The sequence below is a fragment of the Perognathus longimembris genome, chromosome 2 (genome assembly GCF_023159225.1).
Source record: "Perognathus longimembris pacificus isolate PPM17 chromosome 2, ASM2315922v1, whole genome shotgun sequence".
Classification (NCBI taxonomy): Eukaryota; Metazoa; Chordata; class Mammalia; order Rodentia; family Heteromyidae; genus Perognathus; species Perognathus longimembris.
The window spans coordinates 101,614,985-101,639,863 of record NC_063162.1 but is presented as its reverse complement, the minus strand read 5'-3'; the positions used below and the strand labels follow the sequence as shown (position 1 = coordinate 101,639,863).

The 24,879-nt window shown below is 40.8% G+C and overlaps 1 protein-coding gene across 4 annotated transcripts in view; it reads left to right on the top strand.

Annotated features, from left to right (window-relative positions):
- Positions 1 to 682: 682 nt before the first annotated feature.
- Positions 683 to 24,879, top strand: part of Pik3cg (phosphatidylinositol-4,5-bisphosphate 3-kinase catalytic subunit gamma) — a 36,205-nt gene continuing 12,008 nt past the window's right edge. Inside the window, exons 1-11 of one of the 4 annotated variants that reach the window (XM_048339814.1) lie at positions 683 to 734; positions 1,103 to 1,154; positions 2,930 to 4,936; positions 8,001 to 8,066; positions 8,173 to 8,398; positions 10,059 to 10,162; positions 14,676 to 14,822; positions 17,286 to 17,376; positions 18,523 to 18,653; positions 19,850 to 19,961; positions 21,817 to 21,974. In XM_048339814.1, coding sequence (XP_048195771.1) covers positions 2,942 to 4,936; positions 8,001 to 8,066; positions 8,173 to 8,398; positions 10,059 to 10,162; positions 14,676 to 14,822; positions 17,286 to 17,376; positions 18,523 to 18,653; positions 19,850 to 19,961; positions 21,817 to 21,974 — 3,030 coding nt within the window. In that variant the 5' untranslated portion in view covers positions 683 to 734; positions 1,103 to 1,154; positions 2,930 to 2,941. Of the gene's footprint in view, positions 813 to 859; positions 1,155 to 2,929; positions 4,937 to 8,000; positions 8,067 to 8,172; positions 8,399 to 10,058; positions 10,163 to 14,675; positions 14,823 to 17,285; positions 17,377 to 18,522; positions 18,654 to 19,849; positions 19,962 to 21,816; positions 21,975 to 24,879 lie in introns of those variants that run through there. The other 3 variants (XM_048339812.1, XM_048339815.1, XM_048339813.1) reach the window with 3 other exon arrangements.

The window sequence follows — 24,879 nt, the reverse complement described above, 5'->3', positions numbered from 1 at the left end:
ATAAGCACCCTCCTTCTATTTTGTCTTCAAATAACCATTACTTACAGTAAGTTTCCACTCTCAACACAGCACACATGCATGCACGCGTGCTTGCACACACACACACACACACACACACACACACACACACATACTAAATAAGCTAGTGAGCTAGTAACATTTTGGGCCCTAAATGCTCTGAAGATAGGGCAGGTGTAGATCTTATTGAGCTAAGGAAATTAGCTTCTAGATTTTCTCTTTGAAAATACCTAGCTCTTTAACTCAGTGTTCAAGATCAATAGTTTTCCTTTCCCTGCCCCTCAGTGACAGTGTATGAACCATAGTTTATTTGAATTCCCATGAAGGAAATAGGTTTTATTTAGCTCTTGAACTCTTCCTAGCAAGGGATACAATAGTATGGTTATGAGGCTGTTTCTTCTTATAACTGGCTACACCCATACTTCATTTATGTTTCATGCATATTTTTGTTTGAATCCCTAATGTTAATGTTTCTCAGTCTCTCATGGCTTTTGAAACATTCATTCAAAGAGCAAAAACAAAAGGTAAACACTGCTCTCTCTCTTTTTCTTGCTCTCTGTGCTTTAACAGGAAATGCATTTCTGACACTTTTAAAATGAGCAATCACATGTATAATCAACTTGGTTAAAACTTCCTTCCTGGTAACTGCAACACTTCCTCTGCATCTGGATATGAAGGGAGCCCAAGAAAAGCGGAAGAGTTGAGAGGTACACTGGGTAGGTTTGAATTTGTTTTGTTTTCAGAAAAATTAAACAAATGAACCATCTGCATCATTACCTCCTCCGCTCTACCAGGTATTGCTTCCTTCAATTTTTTTTTTGCCCTTTTTTAATCTGTCTTGGAATAGTGACACACTTCCTCCTTGGCTAGAATATTTTTATCAGGATTTCATGTCTTGTTGCCTGGTCTAGCCTTGACTGTGACTATCCACAGGTTCTTGCAATCATTTACAGGTGCACTGGCTCTTTTCTGTTTTTGTTTGGGAGGAAGAGGGAGGGCCAGGGCTATACCAGCCAGGCTTCATATTCTTACAAGTGCATGCTTAGAAAACACTGTACTTACAGTGAGTCTAACACCATTTCAGAAAAGAAGAAAGCTTCAGAGCCTCAACCATGAAGGCATCCAGTGAGTATTTGGTCAGTGTATGCTTTTTCTGAATCTTCTATTGTCTCAGACTATTTGACATTACCAAGACAAAAATGGATGTATGTTTGTATGTTTTGTTGCTGTATGCCTGAATCTGTACATGTTTTATTTCAATGTTGCATTTATTTACATGTATCTTATGGTTTTTAATTTTTTAATTAATCTTTTATGTAGCAAAAAATCAAAGTGAATGTTTTAAGCTGTAAGGGACAGTTGTTTGGGACAGTTGGTTTCATTTACTAAGTATAACTTCATTATATTTTAAGAGAATGACTATTGACTTTAAAAATAAGTTAAGGCAAGATTTAAACATAAATTTAGATCTAGCACGACTTGCTTTTCTTAGCTTCGCATCAAACTGTTCTTTGGGGTAAATATCAAATGTTCTACTGGGCTTAAGAGAATAAGTAATTATGAACGTCTTTAACCTCAGTGATTTAGGAGAATGTTTTCAGAAATATTAACTTTTCTTTCAGTAGTCGATGCTTATTTAGGATAATAGGCACTACCATGTAGTGATATTAAATATTAATTTCATGTTTTAATTTTAATACTCTTAGCATTACAATAATCATTTGATAGGTTTCTTTTTGCAGTGTTTCATATTTACACTTAAAATGTTTTACAGACGGGAGATACTGTTAAATATTTTCATAAAGAGTGGATAATTTAGTGGAAATCAATTTGTGAATTCTTGGTAATGTTAGAACTATTAGAGCAAAACAATGAAGAATCATTTGGGGCCTAAATAGTACTGGGTCACTGGAGCACAGAAATTCAATCTCCTATTATATCTAAAGCAGAGATTGGTACAAAGTTAAAATTACCTAGCATTTCCTGTTAGGCAAATATAGCCTTGAGTGATTCCCCTTAAACACTGGCCAGATGTAGCAGTGACAACTGGGTAGTGCACACATTTCATGATTCATCATTTACTGTATCTTCAAATGGTTCTGCTTGTAATTTCATCAATTCTAGTAATTTTTGAATTTTACAAATGAAACAACTATTTTTCTTAATGAGAAAGCTTAAAATGAAAAGGAAAAAAAGAAAAGGAAAGAAAGGAAGTTTAGGAGTAGATCTGGGCCCAGAGTGTTTGAAAATAGAGAACATGAGCCATGTTGGGGGCAGAGTCTGGGTGAGAGAAGAAGTGAAAGACCAAGCAAAGGAAATAAGTCAAAGGCTTATTTACAAAGCCTGGGCACCTCACCAGCACCTTCTAGACTAGCACCTGACTCCTAACTGTGCTGTTTTACCTACCTGTACCCTCCAGTATACTTAAGAACAGCTGTGTTTTGTGCTAGTATATGTCAGATATTGTACCAGATGAGTCTTTTAGACATTTTTTTCCATAAACACTTTCCAACATGAAAGTATCAAGAGCCAAGCACTGGTGGCTCACCCTGTAATCCTAGATACTTGGGATTCTGAGGATTGCAGTTCCAAGCCAGCCCAGAGAGATTCTTCTCTCCAATTAAGTACCAAAAAGCTGGAAGTGGAGGTGTGGCTCAAGCCCTAGCCTTTAGCAAAAATAAAAAGAAAAGCCAAAACAAAGAAACAAACAAAAACCTCAGGGATACCACCTAGACCCTGAGTTGAAGGCCCAATACCAGTACCCGCCTCCAGAAAGAAAAAAAAAAGTAGCTTACTTAGTCCATCTGGGACCTAGAGTGCAAGTCCAGGCCCCTTTCCCTGCATCTTGGAAGGAACTGCCCAGGGAAAGCCTTTCTGTAACCACACCCTGTGTTTCCCGACTAGTCCCCAGGTCGCATAGGTTATGGAGCGGGAGCACCATGAGGAGCCTGTGGTCCTGAGAGAGGAAAATCACCGCCGGCGCCGGAGGATGAAGCCCCGCAGCGCGGCGGCCAGCCTGTCCTCCATGGAGCTCATCCCCATCGAGTTCGTGCTGCCCACCAGCCAGCGCCACAGCAAGACCCCCGAGATGGCGCTGCTGCACGTGGCCGGCCACGGCACCGTGGCGCAGATGAAGGCCCAGCTATGGCTGCGCGCCCTGGAGACCAGCGTGGCTGCGGACTTCTACCACCGGCTGGGCCCGGATCGCTTCCTCCTGCTCTACCAGAAGAAGGGCCAGTGGTACGAGATCTATGACAAGTGCCAGGTGGTGCAGACCCTGGACTGCCTGCGCTACTGGAAGCTTCTGCGTCGGAGCCCCGGGCAGATCCACGTGGTGCAGCGGCACTCGCCCTCGGAGGAGACGCTGGCCTTCCAGCGCCAGCTCACCGCCCTCATCGGCTACGATGTCACCGATGTCACCAACGTGCACGATGACGAGCTGGAGTTCACGCGCCGGCGCCTGGCCACACCGCGCATGGCCGAGGTGGCGGGCCGTGATGCCAGACTCTATGCCATGCACCCCTGGGTGACCTCCAAGCCCCTCCCTGTGTACCTGTGGAAGAAGATCACCAACAACTGCATCTTCATCGTCATCCACCGCAGCACCACCAGCCAGACCATCAAGGTGTCGGCCGATGACACCCCTGGTTGCATCCTCCAGAGCTTCTTCACGAAGATGGCCAAGAAGAAATCGCTGATGGATATCCCCGAAAGCCAAAACGAGCAGGATTTTGTCCTGCGCGTCTGCGGCCGGGATGAGTATCTGGTGGGTGAAACACCCATCAAAAACTTCCAGTGGGTAAGACACTGCCTAAAGAATGGAGAAGAGATCCACCTGGTCCTTGACACGCCTCCAGATCCAGCCCTGGACCGAGTGAGGGAAGAGGAATGGCCCCTGGTGGATGACTGCACGGGAGTCACCGGCTACCACGAGCAGCTGACCATCCACGGCAAGGACCACGAGAGCGTGTTTACCGTGTCCCTGTGGGACTGTGACCGGAAGTTCAGGGTCAAGATCAGAGGCATCGATATCCCTGTCCTGCCCCGGAACACTGACCTCACAGTCTTCGTGGAAGCCAACATTCAGCACGGGCAGCAAGTCCTGTGCCAACAGAGAACCAGCTCCAAGCCCTTCACAGAGGAGGTGCTCTGGAATGCCTGGCTCGAGTTCAGCATCAAAATCAAAGACTTGCCCAAAGGAGCCCTACTGAATCTCCAGATCTACTGTGGCAAAGCTCCCGCCCTCTCCGCCAAGGCGTCGGTGGAGTCTACCAGTGCGGAATCCAAGGGCAAAGCCCAACTCCTCTACTACGTGAATCTGCTGCTGATAGACCACCGCTTCCTCCTGCGCCACGGGGAGTATGTGCTCCACATGTGGCAGATCTCCGGGAAGGCCGAAGACCAGGGGAGCTTCAATGCCGACAAGCTCACATCAGCAACCAACCCAGACAAAGAGAACTCCATGTCCATCTCCATTCTTCTGGATAATTACTGCCACCCCATAGCTCTGCCCAAGCATCACCCCACTCCTGACCCTGAAGGGGACCGGGTTCGAGCTGAAATGCCCAACCAGCTTCGCAAGCAACTGGAGGCCATCATAGCCACGGATCCACTGAACCCCCTCACGGCAGAAGACAAAGAGTTGCTCTGGCATTTTAGATACGAAAGCCTGAAGCATCCAAAAGCATATCCTAAGTTATTTAGCTCCGTGAAATGGGGACAGCAAGAAATGGTGGCCAAAACCTACCAACTGTTAGCCAGAAGAGAGATCTGGGAACAAAGTGCTTTGGACGTGGGGTTAACAATGCAACTCCTGGACTGCAACTTTTCGGATGAAAATGTGAGAGCCATTGCAGTCCAGAAACTGGAGACCCTGGAGGATGACGATGTTTTGCATTACCTTCTACAGCTGGTACAGGTATGAGGTGATCGATTAGTGGCAGGATTAACTTGCATGTACACAGGCACCCTTTCAGTTGTCCACAGATCTTCCTTGTTCAGAGTTTCATGGTTAGTCAAAGTAGATCTGAGGAAGCTATCTCAAAAAGGAGGAAACCCTTTTATTTTTTGTCTTGATGGGTTTGCTGAGGAGCATTTTTAAAGATATTAGTGCCTTATTTCACTTTTTTAGAATTATTGGTCTTGTGGGAATGCTTTGTTCTCATTCCTTATTTTAATGATAGATACAACTTATTTTTTTTATTTTTTTATTTTTTGGCCAGTCCTGGGCCTTGGACTCAGGGCCTGAGCACTGTCCCTGGCTTCTTCCCGCTCAAGGCTAGCACTCTGCCACTTGAGCCACAGCGCCGCTTCTGGCCGTTTTCTGTATATGTGGTGCTGGGGAATCGAACCTAGGGCCTCGTGTATCCGAGGCAGGCACTCTTGCCACTAGGCTATATCCCCAGCCCTAGATACAACTTATTGAAGGCTAGCTTATTTCAAAGTTGCAAGTGATTTACTGGGGTGTGTGTGTGTGTGTGTGTGTGTGTGTGTGTGTGTGTGTGTGTGTGTGTTATGTCATATGACTTTACTCATGACTGATGGACTGATGGAGATCAAATTAACATTCATGTTTTGTTCCCCTAAAGCTAAGACTTGAATTCAGGGCCTTACCAGCACTCTATTACTTGAGCCACACCCTAGCTGAGCAACTACATTTTATATGTAAGAAATTAGACACAAAGAGACCAAGATCACATACTTGGAAAGCAGAGCAGTGTTTATACTTGGGTAGTCTGACTCCAGGCCCTACCATTTTCACTGCATTATCTGGGGGTGTCAGGAGAGACGTCCTGCTCCCCATTTGTCAGCATTGTAGGTAGAATATTGCAAACAGAACTGGCTTTCTACTCTGGCTCAGAACTGGATTTCTACTCTGGTTCCCACTATGTTCCCTGGGATCCTGAGAGGCCATTATGTACCTAAGGTCAGAAGTTAAGAAACCAAGGGGCAGCCTTTCTGCTCATCACAGCAGTTCTCAAACCATACTATGATGCTTGACAAGGAAAAGCAAGTAAAGCTATTAGAAGGAAAGTGCTGTTTTAGAGCTCAAATGAGTTCATTTATGAATTCAACAACATGTACTGAGAAGACTGGCATCAAGTAACTGCATACATTAACAGGTGTCCTAACACTTTATGACAAGTACTCTAGGGAAAGTCAGAGTATTGTGAGCAAACAAGGGACCAGAAGATATTTCATTTCAATTAAGGGATCCAGGGACATTTGTGAGTAGGTACTGTTTGACTTGACATCTGTAGGAACAGTCAAGTGAAACTTTAAATATCAAACTGTCTAATCAGTATCTGTATTTATAGAAAGTTCCTGACATTTTCTGATTAGCATTTTGTGTATTCTTAACTTTTAGTCTTTACTTTCTCATTAGTCAAAACACTTGAAACATTATACTAGCCTTTGCCTTCATCCATTTAATATAGTCAGTTTTTTCTGCTCATTAGTTCAGAGCATGGCCTAACTCTGAAGAATTATAGAATAACTAAAGTTTTCTAGTTCCTCTATAACAAAACCAATGTGGCAAATTTGCCTAAACTCCTTCAAATTCCAAGAGAACTATGAATGAGTTTTCATTTCCATTTTCCCAGTAAAGTTTGCAGCATTGGAAGATCTTCTTAAATGTTTTAGTGAAAGAGACCAGGAAGTAATATTACCATTGAGCTTGTGGTTTTGAATTTGAAGGGTAGCAGTCATTTGTAAAACTATTTGAGACATTTTCAGATATGGCTATATGACTCATTTCTGTTCAAAACCATCTCCATGTTGAGATCTACATTGTCTTTGCAGAAGTGTGAAACATGAATTTCAGAAAGACATTCAGGTTAGAAACTCAGAACACATTTAAAGTGAATCCAGTTGGCTACATAACTAATTTCCAGAATGAAGGAAGGCCTTAAATAACCCCATCCCAGCACCTACTGGACATATCCATGAAAAGCCATTTTGAAAACATAGGTATAATTGAAACATCATGAAGTTAGTATCAATCATTTCTAAAATTCCATGAAGACTGCAGGTCCTAAGACAGAAACTAGAATGGAAATTTCTTCTGTTACTTTGGGAATACTCTAATAATTTTAGGCTTTTCAAGTTTGAATGCATCTATCCTCTAATTTTATATGTGTACTTATAGTCTAAACAATATTTCTTAGTTGTGCTGTTTTTAGCATTATGAATTATTTCAAAGTTACTAAAAATAGAGAATAATGCAAGAAATACACATTCATTAATCAATATTTAATTGTTTTTTGCACTTTATTGTTTTGTTTCTTTGCTAATAAAATCAGTATTCACAACATCAGACACTGATGCCCTCAATACTAAACACTACAAATGAAAGTCAAGTTTTCATGAGAAGCACTAGAATTTGGGGTGTTCTGATGAAGAGCTCTGTAATTTCCATAGCATGAGAGTAGCAAGTGATGATGGCTCTGTATGAATTGATACAGGCCTGTTGTGGACTTGCAGTTAGAAGCTGTGAGACCACTTCTTTCTTGTAATGAGATGTCCAAAGGGTAGGGTTGTCAGATAGTCACACCTAATACATCTTCACATGACTTGAACTCTATTTACACTGTCCATTTGTCATTGTAATAACCTCTCCTGTGATATATTTTAAAGATTTGTTAAGGCCATCTCCATCTTTCCCCTTCCAATAAATTAAGCCAGCTACTATTTGGAGCAAATGCCATCATCTCTTCGTCTCGGCAGGGAGAAAAACCCAGGACTAGGAGTCAGAGTTCTGATCTCTAATCTCAGTTCTGTCATCAGCTCCTCTGGGGTCCTAAGCAATGGTTCAGCTGGGTCCACAGTGTCTTCTAAAAGATTGAATTTGGATGACTGGTAAGAGTTTCACCACACTAGCCAGAAAGACCCATTCAAACAGAATGACCATGTTTTTCCTTTTTCTTCTTCTGATTGCTCAGCTGAGATGCCAGTCCTTCAATGCCAACCTGTTTTTCCTCTAGGCGGTGAAGTTTGAACCCTATCATGACAGTGCCCTTGCTCGATTTCTGCTAAAGCGTGGCTTAAGAGTAAGTACTTCCACTTTGATAATAGCATTACATTTCAAGCCACTAGGAATTGCCAGGTAAACATGGAGCATTCGTCATGACCATCTCACTCTTCTTCCTGCCTCAGAACAAAAGAATTGGTCACTTCTTGTTTTGGTTCTTAAGAAGTGAGATAGCCCAGTCCAGACACTATCAGCAGCGGTTTGCTGTGATCCTGGAGGCCTACCTGCGGGGCTGCGGCACTGCCATGCTCCATGACTTCACCCAACAGGTCCAAGTGATCGAGATGTTACAGAAAGTCACCATTGATATCAAGTCTCTCTCTGCTGACAAGTATGATGTCAGCTCACAAGGTACCATCCTTTCTTGTTTCTCTTTCCAAATTCCTTTCCCTCCAAATGTCATTAGGACTCTTTCTGGAAGCCAAGCTCTATCTATCTGCCCTAAAACAGGTAAGGGTAAACAAATGTCTGCATAGATTAAATAAGTTCTTCCTTGGCAACTTAGTTATTTTTGAAGCTATATATTCATGATATATAACATATATGAATTATACATGATATATTATATACTGTACATAATTCATATTATATAACATATAGTCTTAAATAGAATATGTAGTATATATGTGTGTATGTCATGTGTATATGTAAATATGTATATTGTATGTATGTGTGCTGGTACTGAAGCCTGAACTTTGGGCTTCATACTTCTGCTCAGTTTTTTCCATTCAAAGCTGGTATTCTACCACTTGAGCCATAGCTCCACATCTGCCTTTTTGCTGGTTAATTGGGGATAAGAGTCTCATGGACTTTACTGTCCTCTCTGGCTTTGAACTGTTATCATCAGCTCTCAGGCTCCTGAGTAGCTACAATTCTATAAGCATAAGCCACTAGTGTCCAGCTTTAAATATTCTTAATAATGAAGTCATGGTAATAAGTATGAAACTGAAAAAAAGAAAAACCATTGTTAGATGTAAAATGTGATTTTTAAGAACAGATTATTTCCAAATCATTACTTCTTTCTCCCCATGTACATATCATTTTTAAATTTTCATTCTTACAAAGTAAATGATAATCAAGAGACTATTTTTTTGCATTTTTCCATATCTATATCTATGTCTCCGAATAATATAGAAATATAAAATATACATCACCTTTACACACACACACACACACACACCGTACCTTTCAGCTCCACTCTGAAGTAATTTCAATATCATTTTACTTCCTATCCTAAGAAATCCTGTCCCTTGCCCCAGGAAAATGAATCACTCCTTCTCAGTAGTCCCAGAAGTTCAGATTGATACCACATTAAATCGTAGTCACTAATATATTTTTCTGACCTGAAAAGATATGTAAACTTTAAAGCAAGGAAATAACTCATTCCTTTTTTTATTCTTACATCCAAACTTAACATTGTGATGCAAACATATTTACTAATATCCCTAGCCAGTGGCAAGTTTCTGTTTCCTTTTCATTCTTTTCCAGTGCACTACTAATGCTGCTTCTTAAAAATGAGAATGGTCATAATAATCATCTCACATTCACATTGGCCTCTGTTCTATTAGTCTGAGAGTGATTTTTTTTTGGAGTTAGGATTGAAAATTTTGAGACTGTCACATCTCTGCCACATCCTAACTTCTTCCTTTGAAGAGAACTGACAGAACCCTAACCAAAATCCATTTAATGTTGTCTTCACATATCTGTTCTCGAATCCGATGGTTGTTCAAAGTTTCAGACACTGGGAAGAGTAAGGCAGTATGAATTCCTTAGCAAGGCCCTTAAGCCCCCTTTCGGTGTGACTCCAGGATGTGTCATCCCCACACCATCCCAGGTCATCCATGTTGGCACTGTGTTGCCTCCTCAATGGCACAGGACTTGCTCCTTTCTCCTACTTCACCTCCAACCACGTGTATACAATGCTGGAAATGCATACGACCTTGGGAATATCCAGATAATGTTGGTAATTGCTTGGACTCACCTAATTCTTATGTGCTTGTTACAATTCCAGTTATTTCACAGCTTAAGCAAAAGCTTGAAATCCTGCAGAATTCCAGTCTCCCACAAAGCTTTCGAGTGCCCTATGATCCTGGACTGAAAGCTGGTGCCCTGGTGGTAGGTATCACTGGGAAGTCTCCCCATAGTTTCTTTGTCTTGCACATGTCTGGCATGCATTCTAAGGTCTGGTCCTTATATACAGCCCTGGATGAATTTTGGTTAATCCCTAGTATGAGGTCATCTCCATTCCATGTTGTTTAAAATAAACTGTTGAGGTATCCTTTGCCATCAAGAAATCTACATATCCTTCTAAAGTATACAAGTCAATGAGTTTTGACAGCTACATGGTACCATATCCCTACCAGCCTACGAAGGGCAGAACATTTTTTAAAAGGTTATATATAACATTCTTTCAAGTAAAGTGTCACATGACCATATCATGGGTTGTCTCTATCTAAGCTCTCTGTTCTGTTCTCATCTAAATTACTGTGCTGACACCAACACTGCACACTCCTGATTACACTTAAATATCTGCCACTTGATGGATGAGTACCAATTTTACAGTATCATACTTCCATCAAACAACCCTCATCCCATTGGCTATATTTTGTTGTGCTTTTAACTTCTGCATGCCATAAGCCCCACAGTAGGTTGTTTTTATTTCTGCTTAAACAAAAATAGATTTAATAGCCTAAAGAGATTAAACTATAATTTTACTTTTTTCTATTTTTTTTCTTTTGGTGACCCTGAAGTTTGAAGCAAAGGTCTTGCACTTGCTAGACAAGCACTCTACCACTTGAGATAGAGAATAAACTATTTTTAAGTTTTCACTCTCATATTTTCTACACTTGGTACAATGCAATAGATTCCCATTTAGCATGATTTGCCTCTGACCTTGTACATTTTGTACTAAAAGTTCTGCTAGCAACAAATTATTTCAGCATTTATCTGAAAGATTTTAATATATGTTAATTTTCAAAAAATATTAAGAATATGAACTGGGTACTAGTGGCTTATACCTCTCCTAGCTATTTAGGAGGCTGAGATCTAGAGGATCATAGTTCAAAGCCAGCTCAAGCAGAAAAGTCCAGGAGACTCTAGCTCCAAAATAACCAGCAAAAAAGCTGGGTGGGAAGTATAGCTCAAGTGGTAGAGTACCACGTAAGCAAGCTGAGTGAACAGATAAGGCCCTGAGTACAGCCCCAGTGCCAAGAAAAGAGAAAACAGAATTAAGTCCTACGGGAATTGCTGTCCTGCCATAAAAAATACAAAACAATACAGAATTCTAGACTGCTTTATGTTTTTCTTTTAACAACATGTTCTTCTGATTTACATATTTTCTGATAGGAAGTCTGTTGTGTTCATATTGATTCTCTCTACAAAATGTATTTTTTCCCTCTGAGACTTTCTGAAAAAAAAAAAAAACAACCACAATACATTTCTCAGCAAATTAAGTAAGATGTACCTTGAAAGATTTTTGTGTTGCATTTCTTAGGTGGGTGGGTTTATAGTCTTGAATTTGGAACCTTTTCAACCAGTGTTTTTTTTTTTCATGACTCCTTTTTTCTCTTTGCTTCTGAGTGCAGTGAGTTTATTCTGGACTGCTGGAACGTGGGCTAGCCTGGTCCTCTTTCTAGGTGCTCTAGCCTGGAGATGACCTCCAGCAGGAAACGGAAGCAGTCTCAGGGTTATTTTTCTTTATCTTCTTTTTCTCCAGAGCCATAGACTTTCTCTGCCTGTTGTCCAATACCTGAAAGAATTATTTCAAATATTTTCCCTCATCTTCTGCTTGTTTATGGGAGGACAGCAATTCCCTTAGGACTTAACCTTGTGGGAAGGAAGGCAAGCTCCTCCCTTTAGTGTTTAATGTTATATGTAATTACTATTAATTATAGGTATTTGTATATTATAAAGGTCCCTGTATAGCTTTAGGGTTCTTTGGAGCACAGTTTGAGAATCATGGGTTAAAGTGTTGTGAATTTTTTTCTGTAGCAAAAGTGAACGCTTCCCTTCATATACAAAGGAATAGGATTCATGGTATATTAACACCGATTTGAAATTGTGGGGGTTTTAAAGACCACATTGCTTATTTTTTTCTTAGTACTGAGGTTTGAACTGATGGCCTTGTAGTGCTTGTGAGGCAGCTGCTCTACCATGGAAGCCTTGGCCTTGGCCTGTTATTCTCCTACTTATGCCTCCTGTATAGCTTGAACTGCAGGCACACCCACCTTACTTGTTGATATGGGTTGTGCTTTTTGCCTGAGCTGGCCCTGAACTGGGATTGCAAGTATGTAATACCAAGCTCTGTGATTTTTTTCCCCTACTGTATTTTTTTCAGCTTTCTAATTAACTCAAATGCCTTTAACTCTTTATTTTAAGGGTAGATGCATGGCATTCTAAGTTCCATTTTACAGCCTCCAAAATAATTAATCCAGCTTGTGCAATTGTTTTATTCATCAGGTTTCCTCTGAACTTATTGGGAAATAACTTTAGGGTTTTCTTGTTAAAGAAACAACAACAACTTTCATCTATAGTCTTTTCCATTTCAAAAGATTATAAATTTGTCATTCATTTATATTAAGAGACAGGATTCAGAGAAATCGTGAACTAAGATTCCAGTCATGTTTGTATAAGTTTCTGTAAAACACAAATCACAGCATCAGTAGAGGCTCATGGAGAAAGCAGATTCATGGTGACACACTAAGCCTAGTGTGTGCTACATATGAACTTAATTGTTCTTTCATGTTCTTTATATCTGCACACCACAAATGTGGACACTGTGAAATGGTGAGTCAGATGTTTCTACACTATGTGTGGATTTTCCGTTTCCCTCTTCTTCCTTTCCTTGGGATATTAATGTCTCTTATAGTATCAAAAATGTGGTTTCACTGTACTAAAATCTAGGCTTCAGTTGTTTAAATCAGATACTTTGGTTCCTGATCTAATCAACATATGTGAGGTTGATGTAGAAATATTGGGCCATTTTGATCAAGTTCACTTGATCTCTACCACACACACAAGATAGAATTTCAAATGAAGCATTTCCCCCAATCTCTCTCTCTCCTCTTCCCTATGATTCCCTCTAATTCCGTGACTATATTTCTCTGTGACTATGGAATAGAACTTTCTTCTAATACCACCTACCTTATATTATTTTTTTTATTTGTCTAGATTCTGATCTGATGGCTCAAATGCAATTGTGAATCAGTGTTTAAGTGTTCAGAGTCATGCTCATTTTCAAGTTTATAATGGAGAAAAATAGCAAAAACCACTGAAGGTTGTTGCTCACATACCTCAAGTACACTTGTTAATTGTGCTTTATTTATCTCAGTATTGGCCTTATAACTTGATTTTACCATGTTACTGTTGTTTGAACTTGCTAGACAAGCAAAGTGTAACTTCCTTACATTTGCTAGATAAGTTTCTTACCACTTGAGCACTTTCTGCCTTCGTTTGCTTTTGTTATTGTTTATATAAGGTCTCAAATTTTTTCCAGGGCCTGCCTCAAACCACAATCTTTCAGTCTCCTGTTTCACTGGGACTATAGGTGCCAGCTTTTTAAAATTGTACAGGCTACATCATGATATGTCCACATCAGCTTATAATATACTTTGATCTTATCCACCTCCACCACCTTCTCTGTCTCCTTCCCCTTACTCTAACTCCCTCCCAATTGTCTTCCATTTAGGCTCATGACTTCTCATTTGTTTATATTCATATACCTAGATTCTGCATAGGAGAGAAAGTATGTGTAGCATTTGTCTTCCTGAATTTGTCTTTTTTCACTTAACATGATGATCTCCAGATCCATCCATTTTATAGCAAATGGAGTAATTTCATTCTTACTCATACTGGAAGATATTCCACTATGTATATGCCATGTTGTTTTTACCATCTGATTTTCTGAGATAGGGTCTTTCTCCTCACATGTGCCACTACACTGAGTTTATCTGTTGTGTTGAGCTACAGTCTTGCTAACTTTTTGCCTAGGCTATCCAAAAGTGACAATCTTCCCATTCTCCAACACCCATCTAGCTGTGATTACATGCACTCACCATCATGCCCAGCCCAAAGTTTATATTTTTGAGTGAATACGAAACCACATTTTCTTTGCTTTAAATTTGTTTGGACTGGGAGGGAGAGGAGGGTAAGAAGTGTACATGAGTTTTTGCCCAGGTTTTGCCTTTAGTTCTGTTAAATTTCAACTTGTTAAAATTTGGCCTGTAGGATATAATTCTCTGATAATAGTGTTTTAGACACTATGATAGCATCAAAATTCTTTTCATATTAAGTCTTAGGACTAAGACAAACACATGGGCAGATCATGAGGAGTTTCTCTGAACTAAAGGGGACGTGGGCATGCAGAAATTGTGAGCCTGGGGGAGGGACACCCCTGGCATCTCCATAAAGACCTAGGGCTCCTAAGAGCACAGTTGAACCATTGCCTCAAGTATTGTGAATTGGCTCTCACATAAAATCAGAGATTCCATGACATTACTTCCCTTATGTTTACCCAGATATCGAAAGTTATTTTGTAACTAGGACTCTGCCCTGGTAGTTTACAGTAGGATTTGTGTCTCTACAATGTGTGTTTATTGCACATAAGAAATGTGTGAACGCTTCCTTACAGATTGAAAAATGCAAAGTGATGGCCTCCAAGAAGAAGCCCCTGTGGCTGGAGTTCAAGTGCGCCGACCCTACAGCCTTGTCAAATGAGACAATTGGGATTATCTTTAAACATGGTGATGATCTGCGTCAAGACATGCTCATTTTACAGGTACATTCATGTTTAGGAATCTTCTTCAGTTATCTGAGAAAATAATTCTGTATTAGATCTAAATCATGCCTTCTATGGATCCTAATTTCATTCTCTCCTTTTGTGTGATAAACGGCAGCCATAGGTCATATTTCACTTGGTGAAAAGAGCTGTGACTATTCGATAGACAGATAGGATATAATGTGCATCATAGACTGCTTCTCCCTTCAAAGATGTATAGCCAACATTCCCCAGTAGCCAGACATGCTTCCTACCTCACTACTTTTATGCATCCCATTCTGAACTTGATAGTGCAACATATCACCAGATTTACCTCAGCACTCAGTCCATTCCTGTTCACAGACACAGCTCCATGCTGATGGCCACCCTCCTCAGGTCGGTCTCCTTTGATGTACACACACAAACTCAGGTGCATGATTTAGTAGAAATGAGAGATGAGGAACATGTAGGTGACAGAAGAGATTAGTCAGGTGGCTGATAAGAGTGAACACATTATTAGGGCAGGAGGTGAATGTCTCAAGTCTGACCATGTCTATATTTTCCAATGTCCTTGTGTATATTTCAGCTTCGCAGATCTGTACAGATACTCTCCAGATTCTGACTGTTCAACATTATAGTTGTGACAGTTTCTAAAACAATATGGTTTATTTAAAATAGACAACTATATTGACTTTTGGATAGTCTAAACACTGACAATGTATGTCATTCTCTTTAAGATTCTTGATTTTATTTATTTCTAATATGGAAATTGTAGTGTCCATGGTTTTCTTTCCAATGATTTTTATGAGCATTGTCCAAGACATATTTTTAAAAAGAAAACCTTTCAGTCCTTTCCTTAAAACTCAGTTCTAAGTGAATCTGTAGAATCTTTTGAGTTGTTCAAATATGAACACTTTGAAAGCACAAAAATCTCTCTGTTCCTCTCATTTTGAAGGAAAGGCTACATTTGTCATTCATGTACTTGGTTTTGCTGTTGAGCTCCATCATTAGGCAGCTTGGACCAAGTTAACTAAACTCTCTAAGTCATTGTTCCTTCACCCAAAGAATAGGAAGAAGGATCTCATTCCCACTGGGAGATCACTGCAAGGTATGCCCAGTAAGCAGTGCTTGGTAATCGATGACTATTATCATCGTTGCTGTGATTGTAGCTTGAACATGTCCTACAGATGCTAGAGTAGAAATATGTACAAGAATATTACACTTGTGGGAAAATATTCATAACAAGGTAGAACATTCTGAATAGATATATAATGAACCCTGGCTAAAATACACCCAAGAAGAAGTATTTCTCATCCTTTTCTCCAAAGTACATTTCAGGGACTAAATTTATGAGCCTTAAAATAATGAGATTCTCTAGGGTAGCAAGTTGATCAATGAAAGCAGAGGTAATTAATAAAATAAAGAACTAGATACTAGTGGCTTGGTTTATTTTTGAAATCCTAGCTGCTGAAATCAGGAGGGTCACAGTTCAGTGCTAGTCCAAGCATACAAGGGAGACTCCTTCTCAACCAATAGCTTGGGGCAGTGCTACACATTTAACACCCCAGCTTCAGGGGAGGGTCTCCATTCCAGATTAGCCAAGACAGCAAAGTCTGCAAGACTGTATCTCCAAGGAAGAAGCTGGGTGAGTGTGGTGGTGTATACCTGACAACAGGAAGCCTGAAGAAGGCCAGGACCAGGCCTGGGCAAAAAGTGAGAGCTATGCCCCCTCCCCCCAAAAAATAGCTTCTGCAGCCTAGACACTGGTGGCTGTAATCATGCCTATATCCTAGCTACTCAGGAGGCTGAGATCTGAGGATCATGGTTCAAAGCCAGCCAGGGTAGAAAAGTCTGTGAGACTCTTATCTCCAATTCACTGCCAGAAAACCAGAAGTGAACCATGGTTCAAAGTGGTAGAGTGCCAGCCTTGAGCAAAAGAGTTCAGGGAGAGAACCCTGAGTTCAAGTCCTGTGACTGATTAAAAAAAAAATAGCTGGGCTGGGGATATCGCCTAGTGGCAAGAGTGCCTGCCTCGGATACACGAGGCCCTAGGTTCGATTCCCCAGCACCACATATACAGAAAACAGCCAGAAGTGGCGCTGTGGCTCAAGTGGCAGAGTGCTAGCCTTGAGCGGGAAGAAGCCAGGGACAGTGCTCAGGCCCTGAGTCCAAGGCCCAGGACTGGCCAAAAAAAAAAAAAAAAAAAAATAGCTAATGCAAAAAAGGGGTACAGGTGTGACTCAGCAGTAGAATGCCTGCCTAGCAAGGAAAAGGCTGTAAGTTCAAACTGTAATACCACCAAGAAACAATAATAACAATGTTTAAAATATAACAAAATTTAAAATATAACAAATTAAAGAAAGTATATATTCTATACTTCATAATATATTTTATGTTACCAGATCAGATTGCTGTTTTTAAGAGAAAACTATATATTGAATAAATATGTATTTATAGCAGAAATGTTTCTGTTTTAATACCCAGATCCTACGCATCATGGAGTCCATTTGGGAGACTGAATCTCTGGATCTGTGCCTCTTGCCATATGGTTGTATTTCAACTGGTGACAAAATAGGTACATAGTTATGACAGGAGGAAACATACCACTCAGCTGGTTGTAAAAGAGCACAATGCTTTCAGTTCAGGCATTTAATAAAGGAAAGATTGAAATCATCTATACAAAAAGAAGAAAAGGTTCCCAGGCTGATGAATGTGATTCTCAATTTAAGATATGCATACGTTGAAAATACGTGAGTGCATGACTCAAATCCTTGTGACTATATATGGAAATTACTTCAGTAAGATCTTGGTCCCACCTTTACTTCTTCACCTCAAAGCTTTAACTCATCTTATTACACATTAAACCTGTCTCCCACAAATAACATTTAAAATTAGACAGAAAGATGTCACTTATTTTTAAATGGCAAGATTCACATTAGCAAAGCTATTACATGCTATGGTGTACTCGCCTATTTTTATAGACATTTAACATCTTCATATCAATCTAGCTTTCTTTTGCCCAAGTTTCTGATGTGAGAAGTGTACAAAAACCATTGACGTTTGACTCTGTAACAGAGAGAGAGAGAGAGAGAGAGAGAGAGAGAGAGAGAGAGAGAGAGCGAGAGAGAGAGAGAGAGCTGGGAGTAGTGGCTCAGACCTGTAATTCTAACTACTCAGGTGGCTGAGATCTGTAGAACACAGTTTGAAGCTATCCCAGGCAGAAAAGTCCATGAGACTCTTATTTCCAATTAACCAGAAAAATGCCAGGAATGGAGCTGTGGCTCAAGTGGTAGGAGGCCAGCCTTGAGCAAAAATGCTAAGAGCTAAGGGACAGTGCCCACACCTTGAGTTCAAGCTCCAGTACCAGCATATACATACACAAAATAGTGAATAAATTAATAGGTAAATAAAATAAGAAACAGAAATAGAAATAAATAAATGCCTCTCCTTATTACCATCCAAAGCCAACACTTTCAGGGACATTGAGATAATATCCCATACAACTTTTATGTCTTCCTCCTCTTCTCTCTTCCTCTTAAAACAATCATTAACACAGACCTGGAAATTAACCCTGTGGCAAAAAAAAAGCCAGACAAACAAAAACAAAATAAAACGAACAAAACCAAAGCAACAAAATACTTCCTGTCCCTCCATTCAATCAAGATATGGGTCTTCCTTCTTTGGAGCCCTAGTCTCCATTAAACTCTGCATCTTTGTGTAGGAATGATTGAGATCGTCAAAGATGCCACAACAATTGCCAAAATTCAACAAAGCACAGTCGGCAACACAGGTGCCTTTAAAGATGAAGTCCTGAATCACTGGCTCAAAGAGAAATGCCCTATTGAAGAGAAGGTGAGCTCCTGTGTCCCCTCCTCCACCCAAAGCCCTCCAAGATCTCATCTGTCCCATAATGGAGTGTCTACTGACGGACCATCCAGTATCCCACCTCTAGATATGCTGGATAGTGAAGGAAGACCTTACTCATGACACAACAGGTTCAGGGCTTTCCCCTGATGACAGCGTATCTGAAACAGAGATACTCCACATGTCTCCAATATTTCCTTCTCCTTTATTCTATGCTCTGCATAGAATTTGGTTCTGAAAAATAATCTGTGAGTGCTGTGTGTATGTGTGTATGTGGGGGGGGGGGTCTGTGTGTGTGCCAGCCCTGGGGCTTGAAATTAGGGCCTGAATGCTGTCTTTTAGCTTTTTCAGTCAAGACTGGTGTTCGACCTCCAGAGCCACACCTTCACTTCCACTTTTTTGATGGTTCATTGGAGATAAGAAATTCTTAGATTTGTCTTCCATGGCTGGCTTCAAACCTTGTTAGTACTTTTTGTGGCTGTCTATTTTTGATGTTCAGTACCAAAATTTTAGCAACTATATGTAAATTCTTTCCTGAGAAATACCACACCCCCAAACAAGCAATGTATAACTTACCATGGCACTCTATTCTAAATGGTAAGTCAGGACACTGAAAAATGCCAGGCTGCCAGTCTTCTGAAGGGAACAGACTCCTCTCAAGCTGGGTGCTTCGGCTGGTTGACTGGCTGGCTGGCATTTAAAGCTCTATGGTTTAACACTCCAAATTTGCATACTTAGCAGCCTTTTGGAGGAAGAATTACAATTAGTGACACTTGCTAATCTGTTTTACATGTGGATTTGTGATTAGGGACAGACACTATGGTAGTCATGAGCAAGACACAGGTTCACCAGTGAGGGAGAAATTGCTGTGGCTTCCATCTAGTTGTGGGCAAGTGATTCCTGGATTGGATGTGAACCCTATGATTAAATTATGGTTGCCTTTGGCTTTGATTCATCCACTTGTCACCTAATATATAAAGCAGGGAAAAGCAAAAGTTGGCACTCATTAGATACAATGCTAATGAAATAAGGCACAACTCACTGGCTCTCTGAAATCAATTCCCAGAACAGTGCTTTTTTTTTTTTTTTTTTTTTTTTTTTTTTTTTTAGAATGCCATTTGTAATAGATTCATGTTGCTCTTTGTAGTTAGGAGACAATTAATATTCCAGTGCATGTTCTTCAGTTTCAGGCAGCCGTGGAGAGATTTGTTTATTCCTGTGCTGGCTACTGTGTGGCAACTTTTGTTCTTGGAATAGGTGACAGACACAATGACAACATTATGATCTCAGAAACAGGTGAGTTTGTTTGTTGTAGAATAGTCCTTTATTGTAGTGAAATACAGGTCACATAAAATTTCTTGTCGTAACTATTGGGAAGTGTTCAGTTGAATGGCTTTAATAGAACTGATTGTTGCACATCCATCACGACCCCCTCTCCAGAATATTCCATCTTCCCCACATGTCCTTGTGAAACACTACCTCCTGGTGCCTCTGTCCTCCTAGCACACATCCAGGAACCTCATGCTATTATTGTCCTAGATAGATCCCACCCCTTTGAGGAGCCAGGAATGAGTAAGGGAAGAAGAGGAGGAAATGAGTTTTCAAAATAAAAGTTAAACTAGGGGTGGGGAGATGGGGGGGGGGGGCTCATGCCTGTAATCCTAGCTACTCAGGAGGCTGAGATCTGAGGATCACAGTTTGAAGCCAACCTGGGCAGGAAAGTCCAGGAGACTCTTATCTCCAATAAACTAATCAGAAAAAAAGCCAAAATGGCACTGTGGCTCAACTGGTAGAGCAATAGACTTGAACACAAAGAGGTTCAGGGACAGTGTGTCTAGGCCCAGAGTTCAAGCTCCAGGACTAGCAAAAAAAAAAAAAAAAAAAAAAGTAAAAGTTAAGTCTGGATGTGGATCTCCTGCCTGTAATCCCAGCTATGCTGAAAGTGGAGATTGAGAAGAAGATGGTTCTTGGTCAGCCCAGACAAAAAAGTCAGCTAGACGCGATCTCAACAAACAAACCAGGCATGATGTGTGTGCTTGTGATCCTTGATACCAGAAAACACAGTTAGGAGGATCATGGCCCAAGCTCAGCCTCAGATATAAACAGGAGACCCTATCCAAAAATAACTAAAGCAAGTGGTAGAATGGTGTCTATCAAGTTCAAGGCCCCAGATTCAAGCCCAGAACTAAAACAGGTGAAGAGTAAGTCAGAGTGAGAGCTAGAAAGCTAGGCAGGATGGGACACTTCCCAGAAGCTGATAAGAGTGGGAGTGATCATCTGTTAGATGTTAAGGAGAAGCAACAAGAAAACCTCTGAGATAGCTTGAAATTCAAAATATTCTGTCTTCTTGTACTCTCCCCTCTTGTCTGGTTCACTGTCCATTCTGACAGGAGCCAGTACTGGCCACCATATTATATTTTATATATGAATTTTGAATAAATGAAAGACTAGAGTCTAACAGACATGGTGGCACACACCTGTAATACTAGCACTCAGGGGTTAAGTTAGGAAGATCAGAAATTTGAGGTCAAGTAATGTCCTGTAGGATCCATGTCAACAAACAAAAGAAGGAAAGGAAACTGGAAAAGGTATGACATTATTTATTCCCTGTAAGAATATGCAGAACACAAGAAATAAGGCATTTGTAGACTATCAAAATGATAAAGGAACAGATGAATATGAAGAAATGATATGGTGCTAGAAATTGATGGAAGAAGGATTCAGAGTGGCAGATGTGCTAGCACTCTGCTGAGGCAGTAGGTGAGTGGATGCCCCTCCCCCAGGCATGAGGCACCAGTCTGTCCCTAAGTAACTTGAAAAACCCATGAGGCATATAATGATGACATATTAGTCAGAGTGCTGATTTTTTTTTCTAAGAATACTTTTCAGTCAAGGCTTTAAAAAAAAAAAAGGCATTTGGCTCCCCTCAGAAACACACCAGAAGTTTAAAAACATTCATTCAAAAAATGCTCTGTGGCTACTACTTGCACACACCTGCTAAGACTAAAAATACCATAAGCTAAGAAAACAGGAAAAAATTCTCTGACCCCAAGATAGCTCATTTTCAGTCAATGCAAAAATTATTTCAAGAAAATAAAGTATTACAGGCACTCATGCCCTGTAATGATGTCAGACATTTTCTTCTCTTAAGGAAACTTATTCCATATTGACTTTGGACATATTCTGGGGAATTACAAAAGCTTCCTGGGCATTAATAAGGAGAGAGTACCATTTGTGCTGACTCCAGACTTCCTGTTTGTGATGGGGATGTCCGGAAAGAAGACAAGCTCACATTTCCAGAAATTTCAGGTATGTCTCCTTCTGCATTGTCTGTTGCGAATACCAACCAGCCAGGTGTGGCAGCAAACTGCTTTCCAGTCGCCTTCCACTTGGGGTGCACCCAGCCTTCCCTCTGCCACCCCCCCCCAATACTTCTTCCTACTCCCCAAGTGGAAACTGATGTGTCCCAGTAACCCTCCTACCTAAGATGGATCAACAAGCAAAGGTTTTCCCTAAGGGGTGACACTGGACACTATGGGGGGCTAGGGTTTGGCTGGAGGCGAAGGGGGGCGGGGGGCGGGGGAAGGGAGCCTGGCAAACAAGGCTTAGGACTGAATATGTATCTAGTCACTGCATCAACTACATGACTCAGACATGACGCAGAGTTTGGGGCTCTCCAACCATCATGAGCTCTATTTGCTTTCTGTGGCCATGTGTTTTATCATATGATGAAGACAGAGATCTCCTTGTTGCATATGCTGGGCTTAATGTGCCTCTGGGAAGCAGGAAGGGAGCATCTCTTTTCCCCATGGAAAGCTGTTCAGCCTGACCACACTTTCTACTCAGAGCTCAGGTTGGTCCTACTTGCTTAATGTCCACTGGCAAATGTCCATGAGTCTCCCATCGCTCTGGAGTGCTCAGATTCTGCACACTCTCACATCCTTGCCTGGTCTTTATCCAGTGTGTGTGTGTGTGTGTGTGTGTGTGTGTGTGTGTGTGTGTGTGTGTGTGTGTGTGTGTGTTTGCACGTGCCAGTACTAGGGCCTGGACACTGTTCCTTAGCTTTTTTTTTTTTTTTAAGTTTTTATTATAAAACTGATGTACAGAGAGGTTACAGTTTCATACGTTAGGCATTGGATACATTTCTTGTACTGTTTGTTACCAACAACTTTGAAATGTCTGTGAAAACTCCTTAGCTTTTTTGATCAAGGCCAGCACCTACCACTTGAACCACAGCTCCATTGTCTTTTTGCCGGGTAATTGAAGATATGAATCTCACAGACTTTCCTGCCTGGGCGGGCTTCAAACCTCAAGATCTGAGCCCCCTGAGTAGCTAGGGGTACAGGTACAGGTATGAGCCACCAACATTCCGCGTATATCCATTTTATTTTGTTGTTTGTTGGTGTTTTGGTTTGGGGGATTTTTTTGGTGCTGAGCCTGGGGCTTGAACTCAGTGCCTAGGCACTGTCCATGAACTTTTTGGCTTAAGGCTACCACTCTGACACTTTAGCCACAGCTTCACATCTGGGTTTTTGGTGGTTAGTTGGCGATAATAATTTCACTGACTTTCCTGCCCAGGCTGGCTTCAAACCATGATCCTCAGATCTCAGCTTCCTGAGTAGTTAGGATTTCAGGCATGAACTGCCAGCTCCCGACATATTGTTTTGACTCAGAAATTTCATGTATCCGATAAGAACATTTTACACTTTTAAATTCAATAAATGTTCATGAACACAGTTCCAAAATGTGTGGTGACATCTATTGTATAGCAATACCAATATAAAAGAGAGAACAGTTCCTTGATATGTCCATTTGCCTGAGTTCCCTCTTAAGTAGCCCCCTCTACTAGTGTCGTAAAGATATACTGATTTGCACTGTGCCTCCCAGGAGCAAGTCTTCTCCTGAGTCCTGAGTCCCATGTAACCCTGGGGAGGTGCCATGGGTCTTGAGCTTCTTAGGAACATGTAGTAGGAAGTATTTCCTGGTAGCCTGTGTGTTCTTGATTGTTCTTCAGGCCAATTTCCCACCTAGTAATTATAATTTCCGGTGGTGTCACAGAAACAGAGATCTCTGTGGTTCAATAATCTTAGAGTTTCAGTGTGTGCGTTTCTGTAGAAACACAAGTAGGTTTCAGACTGTATTCAGGGACTTGGCACATTTCAGTACTGCTTTGCTTTAAAGTTAAAAAATGTATATTTTTTAAGTTTCCTGGAAGAGAAAAATAGTTTAGAAAAAAAGAATATGGGAGAATTCTACCTTTTAAGGGGGAAAAACAGTCCGTTTTACTCATCTCAAAATGTTCATCAGACTAGCAGCAATCAAATGCCACTAAAATAATCATACAACCACAGGAATTTGTCCTTGCTGGCAATTATGTATTATATATTATTATATATAACATACATTACATAATATGCAATATATAGTCCATGATATATAATATATAGCATTCTACATATTATACACACACATATTTCTCCTCCTTTTTTGGTGGATGGGATTTGAATTCAGAACCTCACTCTTGCAAGGTAGCCACACATCCCAGCCCTTTTTGCAAATTAGCTTATTTCTCAGACAGGGTGTCTAGCTTTTTCTCCAAGCTAGCCTCAGATTATAGTTCTCCTACTCATCTCTCCTGAATAGCTGGGGTTATAAGCATGAACATCGCACCTAAAACAGCCCACCTCTCCTGTGGCTAACAATGTTTCCCTAAACCTATGCACTCTTTGGTATGGGTAGGCCAAGGAGAGGGTCACTGCCCTTACTGGTAACTTCCACTCTCAGCAACACATTACAATAAGCCCTCACACAGGCCTTCCTCTTGAACTGAGAGTGTTTCTCCACCTTTGTGACCACCCTAGCAGCTTTTGTTCTTTTTTAGACCTCTTTCACACTGGATGTGAAAGCTGCTCAGTACTCCTGCTGAAGCAGAAGGATCACAAGTTCAATGACAACCTAGACAAGATCCTGTCTCAGAAAACAGAACAAAACACAGCAGCAGTAATAACAACAAAAAAAAAAATCATCACTCAAACAATATCTAGGCAGTGCTCACTACCAAAACATGCCTCCATAATTTTGTTGTATGTGTGTGTGTGTGTGTGTGTGTGTGTGTGTGTGTGTGTGTGTGTGTGTGTTTGTGTGTTGCAGTATGTTTTAAGTGTCTGAATATACTCACACTGAGCCTTAAACACAGAGCATATACATGGGGGTC